The sequence below is a fragment of the Prenolepis imparis genome, unplaced genomic scaffold (assembly GCF_030444845.1).
Source record: "Prenolepis imparis isolate NDT839.2.m4 unplaced genomic scaffold, iyPreImpa1.0 SCAF_13, whole genome shotgun sequence".
Lineage (NCBI taxonomy): Eukaryota > Metazoa > Arthropoda > Insecta > Hymenoptera > Formicidae > Prenolepis > Prenolepis imparis.
Window position 1 is genome coordinate 10,389,315 of NW_028141171.1, and position 18,768 is coordinate 10,408,082.

Genomic DNA, 18,768 nt, shown 5'->3' on the forward strand with positions numbered 1-18,768 from the left:
AGAGAATTTTCTCTTAGAATTTACTCTGAAAATCACGGTAATCGTGGGACAATATGGTATGAAAAGAATTTTATAAGAATTTCTCTGATTAATATTTATCACAATAAAAATAATATCTATCACAATAAAACATTTGATTAATTTTACTAAACTGCATAGTAAAATTGATCAAACATATTTTATATTTTATTGTAATAGATATTATTTTTATTTTATTTTATAAATTTTTTATTATGATAAATATTAATCAGAGAAATTCTCATAAAATTCTTTCCATATATTGTCTCACGATTACTATGATTTTCAGGGTAAATTCTAAGAGAAAATTCTTTCTGTGTACTATATAAAAAGCACCGAGAAAAAGAGATAATGGATTAATTCGTCGACTAGATAAATTACAACAAACTAAACATCTCTTTTTCGACTTCTTTCATGACTAATATATTATCGATAGAAAAATGCCATACAATATTTACACTTGATTCCGATTATACGCAAAATTGGCAATACTCTTCTTGATTGATGTCCTTCAATAGAAATGCTATCTGTTGCTTTACGCTTCACTTGCTCGCCTCGGTGTGTATTAAATGCTCCAAGGCAAGTTTTCTGTATATTTTTCACGATTTATCTCTCTTTATCACGGATATAGATAACCGCTAAACACGACTTCGGATTTCGAAAGTGTTTTTCTCTCGCGCGTTTCTTGTCGGCATTTACGATGATCCAAGACCCGAAATTCCTTTCGTGCCAAAGCGTTATCTAATTTCGTCGCACAAACGTTCCTCGCTGTTTTATGCATTAGTCATCAGCTTCCCGGTGGACTATCAAAAGCGAAAGGCGACTCGTAATATAGTTCAGTTAGTAGATATAAAACGAGCAGATATAGAACGCGTTGTTTTGTCTCGTTCGAGCGATCACCGTAGTTGCCCAAACGATTTCCAGGTAGTGCAATCGACAGAGATTATGTCGAGAGAGATGGTGATTGACGACGATCGCACATTTCAATCGTCCTCGATATGTCTTCGGTAAACTATATCGGAAGAAATAAAAACTTGTATCACAATCGACTTTTAGCGATCGATTTAATTTGTCTGAATTTCTACAGTCAACGATAGGAATAAAACTCGTTGATTTTGTTGAAATATAAAAAAATTATTATGACAATTAAAAAATCTGATAAAAAAAATTAATACGATATCGTGGTTCATTTTTCTCAGAGTGACATGTTAACTATACATCATATGTTTGAGTAATAAGGCGCGGCACTCTTTGCAGCGAAAGTTTTCCAGGAAAATTTCGCAGTAGCGTAAGACGCGATCCTATCAAGCGATTGCGAGAATTATACGGGACGATAAAAAAAAGTCTTTATATGGGGGGATTGCCAGCTATTTGCGCCGTTACCGGGGATAACGTGAGCTTAAGGGGATCGTTATCTACGGTCCTTAACTGAAATTTAACCGAGACAGAGCCGGGAACCAGTTTCGGGCGGGAGTCAAACAATCCGAAGTAGAAGGGAACTTGTTCGATTTATATTATAGGAACGCAAACTTATCTCCTTTGCTCTTGTAAGACATAAAATGTCCATCAAAAAGATTCGATTTCAGTACGATAGTTCCGAGAATTGGATCGATATGAGCGAATAAAAATGAGTTCTCATTAGCATATCATATTACATTAAATATTATTGATTATATCCTTTTATAAGACATACCTTTCTCTTCTGCCAGATAATTATAAGTATTAAAATGAAAACAAGAGATGTAACAAGTAAATTTAATTATGAATATATAGCCATAATTTTTCATACATCTTAACATTTTTTTCAAAGATTCTACGCCAAGATTAATCGTGTCTTGCGCGCAATAATTTATAAAGTTTGGCTCAACGGACGAGAAAAATCACGATCCCGAAGATGGGCTACTTCTCGAGACGTTCGCCGGAATCAAAGTCGATGTCCTTAGATAAATAATCCTCCGTAACGTATACAGGACTCCGCCCTACGTCAGGTCGGGATCGCCTCGTGAATATCCCATTCTCTTCTCGTCGCTCCTGGAGTCAGAGCTGGATGCTGGAGTCGTTGGGGTGTCAGGACTCGCCCGCTACATCCCTGTCGATTTCTTCCCCACCCTTTCCCCCGTTTCTACTCTCGCTGTATTCATTCTTTCTTCGACGATCGAGCGGTACAGATCGTGTACGTGACCACAGGGCCGCGCGAGGGAGAGGAAAAGGAGGGCGTTAAAATCTCTCACGTGTCGAAATCTCTCGCGTAAAGAGAGAGAGGAAGAGAGTGAGCTTATTGTTAGAGAGCTGCGCATTGCAAACGAACATTGGGCTTTCGCGAGATTCGGGCCGCGCTCGGGTGCCTTCGGAAGACAAAGGAAAGACGTATTGCATCGCTTCTCGTGCGTGTAGGACGTAGGTCGAAACGCAGGCTGAGAGCAGAACAAAGGAACATCTCTCGCGCTGATTTCTCTCTCTTTCTCTCTCGTTGCCGTTACTACTACTACACGTCGCGCCGCCGAGAGAGGAGCCGATCGATCATTAACCCGACCGTAGAGCCCGGGCCATCTCGTGATTCGCTTTGCGTGTGCACGTCGTCGTCGTCGGCTTTCGCACCGAAAAACGAGGGACAGAACGGAAAGAGAAAGAATACGGTCACCGCTGTTCTGCGGCGCGTCCTTCGACGATCCTCGATCGTTTCACGAGCATCGACGTATCTGCGATTTACGAGCCGCGGCATACGGGATACGGTAGAGAAGAGGCTGTGGAGGAGATAGAGAGACCCAGTGCGGAGTGTGCGTACCGAGTGAGCGAGAAAGAAAGAAAAAGAGAACGTAAAAAGAAGAAAGAGAAGCGGCGAGAGATAAAGACGGAAGGATAGAAAGGAAAGGCGCAGGGAGAGACGAGCGAAAGTGAGACAGAGAGGGAAGAGTAGCCGAAAAGGACGGAACGAGCGCTAGGAAGCGAGAGAGAAGCAAAGTGGGGGAAGGGGAAGTAGAGAGCGAGCACTGGTGGCAGAAAGACAGACGGACGCCGCTTCCCCTCCGGTTCTCGCGCCAGTCGGTCGCGCGTTGCCGAGTAAAGTGGATGGGTCGCGAACGCGTTCCCGTTGAAAAGGTTCCCTCGCCTGTTGTTCGTCACGGTACACGAGAGAAGAAGGAGAGAGATACGTCTCTTCCTACGTACGCATTTACGGTGTTATCTTTGTGGTAAACACGCGCGCCGCAGTTCGTCCTTTCGTATTATTTATACGCTGCTGCGCAATTTGTGAGTAAGAGAAAAAAAACCGTCGCGTTTCGTGACGTGTGTCCGGCGAAAAGGGGATTTATAAGGTGCATCGCGAAGTGAGCGGGTCATCAGACGTGTAATCGTCGCTGTAATAAGGAAAGTTTCCTCGCACATTAAAGAGATCCGAGAGGTGAGTACTTCCAAATGTCACGAGTGTCTCGTTTATCGTGCTTCGGATCATCAAGGTCGTATACATTTGTTTTGTTTCAATCGACGAAAAGAAGCCGGGTTTCCCTACTGTGATCCTCGAATAACTGTTGCGCGTCCGCGAAGGGCTCTTTACATTCGCGCGCGCTTTATAATCCGTCGTCGTTCTGTCGTCTCGTCATAAAAAAAAAAAGGATAAATCGGTACGATACTCTCTCGGGGAAACACCGAGGCGGGGTTCACGCCGGGATGTGGTTGCTGCTCCTAGCCGTCCGGATTTCGACCGGATTACCCCCCGCGCCATTTTGAAAATGGGCTGCCGGAACGGCAATCGATATAGCGGACGGCGCCAGCCGCATCGAGCGAGAGGAACCTCGAGGACAACGTCGCGTTCTCGCCTGTTCTCGGGAGGCGCGTCCTTCCCGAGGACGAAGCCTCCCTTCGACGTTCCTCGCCCCGGAATCGAGTCTGGCCGAACCGGCAAAATTTGCGCGGAATTCGCTAGCCGCTTTGCGTGACCGAACGATCCTTCGGAACGAACCGACCGACCGGTCGTTACGCCATCTTGATTTCGTGCCCCACCATCTGCAGATGGTGGGTCTCACACTTAACCCCCGAACGGTCGAACCTTAGTTAGGTACGCGCGATTTTCAGCCGACCTTTTCCGCGCTTGAAATCGCGCGATCGCGCATACCTGAATCGGTATTCTTCACCGCGTCACCGACATTTCGAATCCTTGGGCGGAGAAGAGAAAATGGTGTAGATACTTTTCTCATATCTCCCTTTTTTCCCCGAAACAAAGGGCGAGCTCTTTTCAACATTGTCTAATCTGAAAAATTCAACTATTTTATCGCAGTGTAATGATCATAAATCATAACGTACGTTAGATACACACATGTATTTTTATGTTCTTACTAATTATTAAATTCCTTAGATTAATATCTTAATTAATTGTTAGTTTAAGAGAGAGTGATAGTTAATGATGCAGAAGATTAAGATAAAATATTTATCATCGATAATTAGATGCTTATTTAAATATAATTATGTCTATTCGTTGCGAAATGAACTTCTATAAACTTGATAAAATTTTCGGTCGTTGTCTGTCTCTTTTTTGTGATTGATAAAATTAAATCATTGAAAAAGAAAGAGGGAGAAAGAGAAACAAAGAAAGAATATGATTTACTCTTGCTAACTTGGTATCTTTGACGCGAACGTTTATTCTCCCCTTTTTTTTCTTTCGCCTGTTTGCAATTTTGTATAGCAAATCTCTACCTGACCTGTGACTTGACCCTGACGTGCAGTTGAGAAACTTCCACGGAAACGATTATTATATCGCGCCAGAAAAGACCGGTTCTAACCGAAGAAAAGCCCGAGAAAATGCCCTGACCTGTGGATTCTTTCAAAAAACGCATTTTAAATATTTTGTACAAATAATTTTTGGTATTATATTTTTCTCGGTTTTCTGAAAGAAATCGTACATTTCTTTTCACGACAAAAGATTATTATACTTCGATTCGTTCATTGCTGACGCTGTCCGGTCATTGTACACAGAGAGAATTTTCTCTTAGAATTTACTATGAAAATCATGGTAATCGTGGGACAATATGGTATGGAAAGAATTTTTCTGATTAAAATTATAAAATATATTTGATTAATTTTACTATGCAGTTTAGTAAAATTAATCAAACATGTTTTATATTTTATTGTGATAGATATTAATCAGAAAAATTCTCCTAAAATTCTTTCCATATACCATATTGCCCCACGATTACCATGATTTTCGGGGTAAATTCTAAGAGAAAATTCTCTCAGTGTATGAAATCATAGGTTTGACAGCTGTAAAATCTCCTACATTTCCGTAATCACATATTGGAGGCAAAAATCAGCGCAAAATTCGCGGAGAATCTATACGCGACGAGGATGCTGCGCCGTGCGTCTTCGAAGAGAAGAGTAGAGGGAGGAGGGATTAGCGCGGCATTTGCGCGCGACCTGCATCGATGCACCTGCATCTGCGCCGCGTGCATATACATACATACGTTGACCGGTTCGCGCTCGATCGCGGCTTCGTTAAACGTTCCTCTCGCGCGCGAATGCATCGCCGCTCCTCTCGTTGTTGCAGCGCGGACCCTCAGCCGCGCGAATCCCCTCGATTTGCGCCCTTTCCCCCCCTGCTTCTCGCAATCGGCAGCAACTAGTTTCAGCAATAGCGGCGACTCCGAGCCGTCCACGCGATAACGGGTCGTTAACTTGCCCACATCTGCCTTTCTCTCGGCGCACAGACAGACTCCGAGGAAGAGAAGAGGCGGCTTATCCCCCATCGCGCATTCAACGCTCGACGCGATTTCCCGGTTAAGATCTCCGAACGCGATCTTCGCATTAGAGGAGGCACGGAGAGAGATACTATACAGGCCTTTAATGGTAAATGTAATCATCCTATTCGAAATCGCTTATATACTTTCGTCTAATACGGGATATATTCCCCAAGTTCGATGTAACGTAAACGTGAGTCGAGAAAGTTCAAACTCTCTTGCCGGATGTTTTTTTTTCTGATTTTTTTTTATCTTCCGTGTGGCGAGAAAACTGTCGAGGATGAAGTTTATCGGGATCGTTTTCACGCGTTGCTATTTTAATCACGCCAACTCATTCTTCCTCGCCGTTGGAGCGAATCTTCCTATTTCGCCGAGAGTCGTTTACGAGCGTTTTTTAATGATACGTTTTTCCTGAAACTTTCGCTCCTGGTCGCGTTCTGGTCGCGTGTTTACACGGGTCCAGAGAGGAAGGAGAGGGATTGCACGCGCCGCGCAACCGGGTCGAAAAATAGACCTATACAGCGACCTCAGATACATATGTATGTATGCACGCGTATTTTTCAGGTCCACTAACTTTCCTCGTTTGCCCTTATGACGGCCGCCGGCTTTCGATAAAATAGAGCGACACGTGCGCACGTATATGTGTATGTTCACGCATGCGAGACATACACATTCATATACCCGCGATGTGGTGGTGGTTCGACATCTATTCTTCTAACACGCGCTACTTTATTCTCAATTTTGACAACGGCTGCGAGAGAAAGAGCAGATGTCTTTTTTTTCGGGAACGAAATAGGGTCAATACAATGAGATAAAAGAATAAGAGACGAGGAACAAAAAAAAAAACGAGAAGCGTAAGAATACAACGCGCAGTAGTATGTCTATATTCCCAACTAATCACAATGTCAAAGTGTCGTTTCAATAGACGGATCGTTCGTCTGTTTGTTTTTTTTTTATCCCTTTATGACATATATGCCTTCCGCGATTGATTGTAGCTTCTTTGAGTCATTATCTCTTATTTTTAGCGGTTATATTTGTTCTTCTTTCTTTCTCTCTTTATTAGCAATTTCTGTTGTGTCTTAATGTGTGCTAGTCCTCGGGCCAAACTGTCGAATTAGACGCGTCAAGGCGCAAGGAAATAATGGCTGATTGATTAGACAGACGATTACACAGCGACACACGCATACAGACGTATATATCTCGTGGGAATTAGGGGACTGGTGTACTCTCGCGCGATGTCGTGGAAAAAGAAATTTTTGTTTATCGTGGAGAGTGCGTGTGTGTCATTTGGATCACCCGATGAGTCAGCGGATGTGACATCGACTTGACGAAGTGTTGAGTCAGGTTGCGGGACAGACATCGATCTCGAGTTTATCATCTTCTTTAGGGATAGAGTATTTTTAAGGATAAAGTATCTTTTTATTATTCACGCATTAGTATACTCTTACGCAAATGCGATTAAGATGATATTAAAATTTATGTATTCTCTGTCTACTGGCAGCTTTACATAAAATTCAGTCCTTTATGTGTGTCTGCATGTGTCTACTGAATAATAAAAAAAATTATTGCATAAATTAATTTATACGATGCTCAATGAGAAAAAAAAAATAAATTTCAAGCACGAATTCGAGGTAGTTGAAGAAAGAAACTCCGATCGAAAACGCCGTGCACGAACAAGCGAGTCATCAATTGTCTATTTATGCACCTGCTCGTAGCCTTGAAATCGCCGCGAGATATCCAATTTTCCGGTTGCTTCTCATAGTTCCATTATGATACCATAATAGCTCCCGGTCCCGACATTCTCTCCTCGGTACATCACGTATCGTTCGCGTTATCGCCACAACGGAATTCTCTCACACGTCACCGTCCGACGACGATCGTTATGTCCTCGTTAACGCCTTAATAGACAGCATCGACCTCTGAATGCGCTTATTAATCAATTGAGCGATGCGACCGAAAGAAATCTTGACACTCATTATCTAGCCTCCCTCCGCGTCTCCCTTTGTTCGCTCGAAAAAGAATGGATAATATGAGGAAAGAAACAAAAAGAGACGTTATCGTCTCTTCGTACACACTTCATTTCGCAAATGTATTTTCCGCAATTTTTATCTCGATCTTTCGTTTGCCGGGAAATCGCGATTGCCGCATCGGAAAAATCGCGAACGTACATATACACTCGTTGGTGATGCGCTGGCAGCAGCAACTTTTACTGCGTATTCAACACGCCTCCTCGCGTGTGCATTTCCATTTTCGCGGCCTCGAGCAACGCTATTTCGCAATGCGCGCAGGAAAGCCGATAATTTGAAGAAAAAAAAATTATAAAAATTACCGCGCCGCGCTTGAGGAAAAAAAAATTACAAAAAATCACTTTTGTCTCGCATCGATCGCACCATTTAATTCATTTTTTATATAAAATATTATTTTTATATTTTTTATATTTATTTTTTATACATTTTTTGTTTTTATTTTATTTATTCGTTATTTAGTGACATTGCAAAGATGTTGAATTACAAAATTTTATTATATGGCAATGAATATTTCTCTCTGGCAACACTAATATATCATTCTGAATGATGGGATTTTGATATTATCAGTCGTTTCGTGAGTGAATCAGCAACAGAATGTCTGTCGTGTTTTCGAAAAATAACTTTGTATAGCGTATTATAATTATATTTGAGTCTAATGTTATTTACACAGTCGGCGATTTATCGAGCGATACATCCGTGAAAATACTGCACGGTAAAAAGTTTTAAAACGAGAAGAGATATATTATATATATATATGTTTAATTATCATTACTCTTACGCAAGACTAGTCTTGCATTACCAGTTCTTGCGACGTAGTTTTCCTCTCGAGGACGATTTAAACGGTCTGCTCGTTGATAGAATCGCGCGCGTGTGTTTAGATTGTTAATATGAAAAATAAGGCGCGCCACGGAGATAAAGAGAGAAAAAATTCCAAGTACGAGAAGGCAAATAAATAACGAGAAATGCGTATACACATTTCACATTGCAACGTCAACGAAAAGCCTCTTCGCTCGGAAGTGTTGTATCTACGATGAATTCCCTTTCTTCGTCCCAGCAACTATTTTTATCTTCTGGGGAACTTTTCGAGTCATGTCACACGAATGGTTCGGTTCTTCTTTCACGCGCGACATCCGTCTCTCTCACGTTTTCCGGAAACGCGCTTTGCGCTTTATTCTCCGCGCATCGCGTTTTATCTCGCGACGCAGAAAGAGCTCGCAATGTCACATGCTTGTTAAATATATCGCGCGATATGCCTTCTCGACCTTCTTCCGTGACCGGAAATTCGCAGTTCATAATAATAATAATAAACGTAAATTACAATAATAAACGTGATGTAGATATAAAAGGAAGGAGAGAAGAGAGATATTATTGCGGTCGACTGGATTTTCCGGATTTGTCATTTCCCACGTTTTCCCCCTTGTAGATCGACACATGTGATCAGTTTCTTCACTCGGTGCGCTTCTCGAATACATTTCTAGAGGAGCTATTTCTCACCGTAATGACGCGTTACAAGATGCACGAGGAACCCACGTGGTGTACACGCGAGAGAGGCAATATGGAATAACATAAATATTTGTCGAAACTCTTCCTGCCGGGCTAATATATTAGACGCTAATTATGCCCCCTTTTTTTTCTATTTTTACCGCGGTTCCTCGACGATGATTCTTCCGACGTGTGAGACTTCCGGAAAGGCGCACTCGAATAAATTGATGCGAGGAGGCAAAATAATATTACGATTTCATCTTCCATTATTTTTGTTAGCTGCTGAAGTTACAAATTATTCCGCTGATTCGATAATCCAGGAGGAAATAGGGATGAAACGAAGCGGAACGCCAACGAAGCAAGGCCGAGCTCTCCCTCTCGAAAACGTGGCCCGCTTCCTTTGTGCTAAACCTATTACAATTTGTTCCGAAATTTGGCTACGGCGAAGGGAATCGTTCTCGTTAGTCCATAAGGTCCATAAGGGTATTGTGTCCCATTAATTCTGAAGCCGGATATACAATAATAGCGGTTCCATTGTAGAATTCTGTCCAGAATAATTTATTTCGAGAGATCGTTATCTACTTATTTACTATACTTTCTACATCAAGAGTCTAGTATCGAAATACGTATAGAATCGAAATACTTCAGCATCTTCCGTTTGTTACTCGAGTTTCGTACATTTCAGACATTGTGTCACCGGGTAAACGTTGACTGTTGTAAAATCAAAAATCGCACGAGCGAAGCGAGGATTTCTCTCTCCTAGAAGTGACAATATTGTGTCATCGTGTTTCCGGCTTCGGGATCCGTTAGCCGGTTAGGCGCAAGCGCGTATGCAGCCGGTGCAATGGCAGCAAAGTGCAATGCACCGTGAATAGATTGCCTAGAAACAAATGCCATTATGTAGTGACAGTGATGCGGCCGGTTCCAGACGCGTGCGGCTTCGTTTTGTTCTCGCGAAGCGAGATCCGATCGTCGCAGAAATCCAACTTTTACCGCGCATATTCCGCATTCCCGTCCCCTCAATTAGCGTCGAGTGTTGACCGTTCGTTTGTGTTCGTATATTCACTTCTATTCGTACAATGTAATTTAACTATGTCGACGTGTAACGCGACTGAAGCGTGTTCATTCGAGAAACGAACGACCGCTGCTAGAAAGGAAAAAAAAAAAAAAAATCCTGTTTGCGCGATAAAAATCGCTTCCACGAAAATTTCTCGCCTTTTATTAATGGAAATTTTTCACAATGAACATTCGGAATTGTATATGCATGTATGCGCGCGCGATGTAAAAATTAAAAAAATTATCGTTATCGCATTTTCAAGATATCCCTGTGTATAAACTCTAAACTCGAAACTCTAAACAAACAACAAACCAATGAACGTATCTACAAATAAGAGTGAGGAAAGAAATGATAATGACGAAATATTCTACAATGAAACGTGACGGTATCTATAACACGAAAGGCCACTTATATCCAAGAATTGTTGTCAGAGATTTCTATCTTAAACATTAACATGAAATGCCGGATAAACGAGAAACTTTATAAGATTGTTATATATACACAGGTCACGAGATATTTTATATATACATATATGTACATAGTAAGTGAATTCTTTGTGCGATTATATACTGTATACGTTTTACTTTACTTTTTTAAGTGAGATAAAAATACAATGTAAGATAGCGCGTTTATTACTTCATTTTTATCATGGTTATATCGAATTGTTTATCGTAATCTTATTTATTTTAGAAAGATGTTATCGTATTATATGAACTGTGGGTATAAAAGATTACCGCGATAAGAGATAAAAGGTACATTTAATTGTATTAATTTTTATTAATGAAAGTATATATAATGAAGATTTTTTCTCAAAGCATTAATATTTTTAATAGAAAAAAAAAACTACAATTAAAAAGAAAAATCGTTACATAAGTTTTCTGAAAACTTTTTAAAATTATATAAGTGATTGAAAATAGATTTGAATTTAACAAACTCTTATTTTTATTCTCTATGTAATATTGAAATAAAGGAAAGTTTATAATCGATTAAATTCGCTGTGGAAAGATATATTTCGAAATAATTTGAGAATTCGTGGATATAAGTTTATAATCTATTTATCCTGCATATCTTCATCTATTTATATCTTATGACAAATTTTAGTAGGTTGCAATTTTCGATCGTTTCTCTCTCTTGAGCTTCCTCTTCGATTGGCACACAAAGAATATATGTACATCTCGCGTAACTTCGTCGTGACTGCACACTAAGAGAATTTAAGAGAATTTTCTCTTAGAATTTACCCTGAAAATCATGGTAATCGTGGGACAATATGGTATAGAAAGAATTTTAGGAGAATTTCTCTGATCAATATTTATCACAATAAAATATAAAACATGTTTGATTATAATATTTTACTAAACTGCATAGTAAAATTAATCAAACATATTTTATATTTTATTGTAATAGATATTATTATTTTTATTGTGATAAATATTAATCAGAGACATTCTCATAAAATTCTTTCCATATCATATGGTCCTACGATTACCATGATTTTCAGAATAAAAATTCTAGAGAAAATTCTCTCTGTGTGCAGATGCGTTACGCATCGCGGGCGTCAGCTGCTCGCGCATGTAGACGTCGCGAGCCACGTGGTCGTTTAAATACGCGCTAATATACGCGCGCAGCGCGTAATAAACGAGCAGTCTCGGCTTAGCCTGGCTTTTAACGCGCTTCTTAGTCACGCCGTGCCAGTTTTTCACAGCCATTCTCTCGGTACAGCGCTCGTTTCCGCTTTCGTTCGCGAAGTCGTACCGTTATCCATAGGTTTGCGCACGTTTCTTGACTCTTGTAGTGTTTTCTTCCTCCTTCGAGGATAATTAAAACCCTGACGCGCGACGACGTACGTAGTTTCTATTTTCTTTTGTCATATCGTTAATATTGTACTTTTTCATCGACGAAACGTTTTGAACTTGACATCTCTTTACGAGTGTGCGGTATCTTCAAACGAAAAAAACGTCGTAAATTACTGTTTGAAATTAGCATCGGATATTATCTGCGACACACATAACGACTGTATTGTGTGTGTATATAATGCGTCATATAAATAGTAGCATCGATATTGTAGACAAAAGTGCTTTCACGCGTTTAATAGTTTTTTTTTCCTGCTCTTTTCTCCGCTTTTAACTGAGCACACATAACGGAAACGAATATAGGCGAATCCTTGAGTAGGACAATACCTAGTTGTTTTCCAGTGGAAGAGCTTCCGTTGTTCTTTGTTTTCTTAGATTGTCTGTCTCGTATAGAGTTTATTATCGTCATCTCGTAGCTCGATACACACTGTCATGTACGTTTATGGAGGATTTTTTAAGAAGAGATATTTTTGATGAGAGAACACTGGAATCGACATGTACATCATGATACTACTTCGCTGCACCTGCGCGAACGTAAATCCGTGCGAAAGTCGCTATCGAACGCGAAAGAGACACGCCCACGTGTATCGATAAACATAAATCTCCGCTTATCGGATCAATCTGGCGCAGGCGACCGTGCATTGCGCCGTTTTTACGTCAAATTGCGACCATTGCGTTTCGGATTCTCTTATAAACCAGATTCGTCGACGCGAAACGGATTCGAGTCGAGGGGTATCTTCTCGCGGATCTTCGATGTATCTGTTACGGTGAAAGTTGCTCCCGCTCTCCTCTCGACGCAGCGTCTGCAATTTTTATCCGCGAAACGGATGATCTTATCCTCGGCGAAACCGTTGCAAATCAACGCGTGTAACTGCACATAAAATTTTAACCAACTCGGATTTATCAGTTCTAAGCATCATAGTATGTTCTAGGAATCGTATTAGATTTTACGCTTAAAGAAAGTATTGTGGCAAAATATTTTAATCTACTCTTCGCTTTTCTGATTGCAGGAGAGAATTTAGCTGGACACCACCTGGTACCCAAAAGGCAAGTGAGATAAAGACAGGTGGCACGAGAAGGTAAGAAGAAATCATGGGTGCGAGACAGAGCAAGAGGTCCGTGGACATAACGACGACGCCGAAGAAGGAAGTAATATCCGTTGAGGGAAGCGTCGTCGGCGATGCGGCCGCACCTGGCGACGGTAAGCTGGAAAGGATCGAGGAGGCTGACACGAAGCCTACCACCAACGGCATAGCACCGCACACGGACACTGCCGAGGACAAGGAGAAGGACAAAGATGAAGCTACCGAGAAGGACAAGGAGCAAGTGAGTACTCTTTCATTTCTCGCATTTCGCCGATCTTTTAATTAAATCTCTTAAACCGAAATGTCCATCTCTCAGAAATTCTACGATAATTTACATTTGTAGGCTATATTAATATTTCAAAATATATCATTCCATGTGTGTTTATATACTTTCTAAAAAGTAGAATAAAAATCTGCCGAGAAACATCAGAGATCACGTATTTCCAATTAGCCACTTTATTTTGTTTAAAAGTTAATATTGACGATCGAAGTGAATGAAGTTTGCTTTGCTGACTTGAAAGTCCTGCCACCGATTCTTGTACATATTATCTTAAAATTATGTCGGCTATATTAGGGTCAATTGTTTGCACAAATGATTATCTCGATTTCAGTCCGGGCGATATAATCATGTTTGCGTTCGAAGTCCTGCTCATGATGGTTTTCCATTACGAGGCGTATATTAAAGCCTTATTAGCACACGTTCTCATTATTAATGAGCAAGTTTGCTCCTGGAGACCGTACAAGTTGACTCGAGTTTCCGGCTTCGATGATTATATACCGAAGGCCGATCGCCGGATTGGCAACGAGATATACATTTATTTCTCAATCGTCTCGATATACATGTAATATAGCATTGTGTATGTAATTATCTTTCCTGTGTGCGTGTCTAACGATAACGATACCTCGAATGACACTGTCACTCGTTCTCCGCGAATTGACATTTTCGAATCGCGGTGAGTCACTCGCTCAATTGTCGATCAATCTTCAATGATCTCGTCCGCTCGAATTACGCGAACGACTGCTGACAGACGCGTGCTGAATCACTCGTCCTCTTGCCTCATAGGTACTCCGAAGTTTATCTCGCCGAGACAATTCATCCGACGTAGGCAGCGAATCATTAATCTTAATCGATTCGTCGAAAGCGGCGACGTGTCGTTGGTCGTTGCGCGTTCCGAATCTGGCAGTGCCAGTCTAGCTCCACCTCCAGTGCTCTTCTTCGATTGTTCGTGATCAACGGTCGTGCGCTTCTTGCCGGTCCGCGAAAGGACGAGTGTATTAATTATAGCGTCTTTGACGGTTAATTATCGTATAAATTCGATCGCACGTACCGACATCATAATCGCGATCGCACACGTGAAATTGATCTCGTCGCTCTCTTGATCATCTTCGTTCGATAAGTGGTCTTATGGTTCTAAATAACTCAGAACTCTTAACAGAACTATGATAGCATAACATAGGGGTGCCAACTTCACACACCCAAAAAGTTACACACATCTGTGTGTGTCTTATTTCAAAATATCATTTTAGAGAGACATTTTTCAATAATTTAAGATTTAGATGAAAATATTGCTAGAATAAAATATCATTATTGGTGACGCATTTAGAAATAGAATTTTTTAATTCCGTTCTTTGTCATATCGAAAAAGTATATCATATAAACGAGAGTTAATCTCGCACGCGAATGTACCAAGTGTCGCGATTTCCGGAGTGGATGACTATTCTGAGCATGACCTAGGTGAGAAATGCTCTGCTTCGCTTGCTACCGAGAGCAAACTGCCTTCGATAATGATCGATTTCCTGTTCGTACAAAGTTATGACTGATGAACGTGAAAATTAGCGCACTGAACCCTCTTCGCATGATAATTACGCGATCGCGCTTCAATGATCGCTCAAGCATATGGCTGCTTGATGGACGATAATCATCATGATGTGACATAAGATGTAATGCCGCGATATAAACGGAAAGCTGATGGTACGGTTATCGAGATATATTGCACATCATGCGTCAGCAGATTAGCGCTTAAAGTGCATTTTATATCGTAGAAACCAGATAAGTAACAGATAGTAATCTCTGTTGGTATACATGTTTAATTTTCATTCTAATCCGTTTAATAATATTTTTTGATTCTATTCGATCTTATTGCGATTAGATAATGTATAGATATACTTACACATGCGATCGCAATGTGACATAATCGATTTGTCATTGTACTTTAAATTTGTTACGACTCGTGCCTCGAAAAAAAAAATTTTTTAAGTTATTTAGAAAATTTTGAAGTTTTTGCCGAAGAAATGATTGGTTTCACTCAGTGTGCAAAATTTACATTTTCCAACCTTCAAGTTCAACTCGAAAAAATCGACGGCGAATTTGGACAGCGCGCGTTTTTGCGACATATCAATTCTCTCGCGCCACCTTTTCGGGTCCTTTTCCTCGAGTCGAATCTCATAAGTGCGGCGGTTTATATCTCGAAATACTTTCTCGCTCAGATGAAACTTGATATTTCCCCGATTGAGCAAACCCGGCGGCAGCTGTCACGCACCAGATACGACACACGCGAGCGAGAGCGCACCTTATCCACCCTTTCCGTTCCTTCCTTTTCATTTCCCTTCGACAAGTCATTCCTGTTCCTCTTTCGCTCCCTCGTTCTCTGCGGTTTAAGGCGTCATTTTCTTCGACAATCCGAGCGAACATTTCTCCCTTGTCATAAACGTTCCGACTTGAAAGAAGAGCATGGAATTTCAAAGTGGGTTCAAAGCGATCTCCCTACGATGGTCAATAATTTCGTGGCAATATTTTATCTCGATATATATTTTTCTACCTTTTAAAAAATTTTTTAAGTATTTAGAAAATATTAAAATTTCGAAAATTAAGCAGATTTGTAGAAAATGCGCACATGGGATCTTTTTTCTGAATTTAATATTGATTTACAAAATATTCAATATTAAATTTAAAAAAAATGATGTCATTCAACAGTTCAATAGTTTAGTTTCTATTCTACTTTCTAAGCGCGAATTTTCAAGTGGTCGTCTCTTGAATATTAAAACTGTCTGGCGAAGATTGCGCCACGACACGAGACCAAGAATGGGGTAGGTCGCGGTGTCCATTGAATTTTTGGACAAAAAACGAGAAGATACCGTTCGACTTTTTTTTCGTGTGTAAGTATACACTCTCTGTCGAGGTCGACTCGTTCGTTCCCGCGACTAACTGTACGTGTCTCGTGTACTGGCTTCTTATAGGGCATACCTAACTGTCCCATACGAATAAATCTCCTTTTCTTCCCTTCGCGTTACTATTTCGCACGTATCTCGATCGCATCGGATACGCGATCGATATGAAACGATCCTCATCGCGTTACATCGCTGGCTTCGATGCGTCTTCTCGTCTTCTGCTTCTTACAAGTCTCCGTTAACGAAATATTTACGTAATATCGTCTCAAGACACAATGCCGATAAAAACGATCCGTTATAAGTTAAATACTCTTGCGCGACTCCGACAAGTTTCACCTTTCTGTCTTGGCGCTCCTTCTTTGCCATTCTTCGCTTAACCCACATTTCGGTTCCGATATGTCAGGCGTGTATTAGCGTTACGTTTACCTCGATTCATCGGTAACTCGCTGACACTTGTAGTTTCCCATCGATCGCGCTAAAAAGGACGCTCTTAGTACATGCATTACGATTCTTGCGGTTCACGCGAGTTTGTCGACTGGCGCGTTTGTTTGACATCCGAGATTATACTCGAGTCTCTCATGAATATTCATCAGCTGCTCCCTGGTGTCTGTGTCGTCTGGCGACGCCTCTATCCGCGAATCTTACAAAATCTCCAAGGCAGGTGCGCGTGCGATCTAAATACTTAAGAGTTAACCCGCCCGTCTCGTTGAACACCTGTCTTTAATATATTGCGTTGGTAACGACGAGTCAAACTCAATGCTGCTGGTTTTTTTTTTCAATGGAAATTTGCGATACGATCGTGCGCACGTATTCTCGTCGCATATAAAGTATATCTCGTGTAGCAGGACACGCTTTGGAACCATGAGAAACCGTAATAAGCAAGAATCGTGTGAAACGCGACCTTGGCCGTGATATACTTAATATAGATGGACCAAGCGCGATAAAAGCTTTTCACGCTAGAAAGAAGAATAGTTCATTTTTTAAAAATATTTTTTAATTTGTGATTAAAAAATAAATTTATTAATTTACTTTGTCGTATTATACAAGATATTTAATAGATTGAAATTTTATTAGTAAATGATAAATTTGCTTTAAAATATACAAATTAAATTATAGGTTTGAAACTCTGCGAGTTTGCAAGTTCTCTCTTTGATTTCCATATAATTTGTAGATTGTAATATATCGAGGTATTAAATATATACGCTTATCATGGATCACAGTAAGATGTTGATCCAGCCTATCGGGCCCCTCCCCGAACGATGAATCAACCGAACGATATCGTATGGAAATGAAGCCAAGTATTTCATTAAGTATATAATTAATACACACACGATGATATCTCTCGGCAATATCTCTCGGCACCGCGCGTTTCGTCGATGAATCATCGTATAACTCGCATAGCTCGAAGACGCGAGAACGTGCTTTATTATAATTAACGCGACTCGTCTGTTTCGCTGCCATTTAATTGCAGCCTGTTACCCGCCTGAATTCCTACGAATTTCCTTCGTCTTCGGCATCGTCGCGGATAAAATCGCTATCTGTTCTCGCGGGCTTGACAAATGCGATTTCTCCACTAACTTCCCGATTGAAATTTTAAATACCGGTGTCTCCGTATAGAAACGTATATAATTTCGTGGATTGCGTTTTTAGGCAATCGTATATATTAACCTAGCTGAAATCAGACGCAGATTTGAGCGTCGATCGCGACGACGATTACTCAACGTTCGAGAATTTGTTGTGGAAACTGCATAAGAGAGACGCAGAACAGGTGTGTGCATAAGCAGTACGCGACGCAGAGGAATTTATTGCGAAAATGTCGCAGGAGAGTACGCGATCGACCTTGGTTTAAAAATCTACTGCGTTTTCCGCGAATTCCTTCGTATTCCAATATTGTGCGAGAGGTTGCATCGAGCGTTATTTATCCATCGTGCAAGGTTGCTGCCTCCTCCTTCGTTCATGCGCCTTCGCACCGCGTATCTTTGAATATTAATTAATGGTAAACTCGCATGGCCTCTGAATTCCGATATATCGGCCTCTCTCACGACGAGGCTTCCATTATTATTATTTGCTCGCAGTAATCGCGCGCGGCATCTTAACTCATTATTTGATTTTGCATCGAAATGTGCGATATTCTATACTAGAAGAACGCAGTTGAAAAACAATCGCGATTGTTTGTTACCGGCATTATATATGTTTTATATTTTGACTCTCGTTGTTTATATAGCGTCGAAAACGATGTTTATTATTCAACCTTGTGGTCCAAAACTTGGCAATATTTTTGTGTTTACAAAAACTACCTATATGTTCTTACTCTTCATTTTCGATGATGGTTCTGTTGGTTTTTGTTGCTCACGT

The 18,768-nt window shown here is 40.7% G+C and overlaps 1 protein-coding gene across 1 annotated transcript in view; it reads left to right on the plus strand.

Moving 5' to 3' along the window:
• Positions 1-2,842: 2,842 nt before the first annotated feature.
• Positions 2,843-18,768, plus strand: part of LOC145944664 (uncharacterized) — a 51,645-nt gene continuing 35,719 nt past the window's right edge. Inside the window, exons 1-2 of the mRNA XM_083053187.1 lie at positions 2,843-3,418; positions 13,171-13,486. Coding sequence (XP_082909313.1) covers positions 13,253-13,486 — 234 coding nt within the window. The 5' untranslated portion in view covers positions 2,843-3,418; positions 13,171-13,252. The remainder of the gene's footprint in view (positions 3,419-13,170; positions 13,487-18,768) is intronic.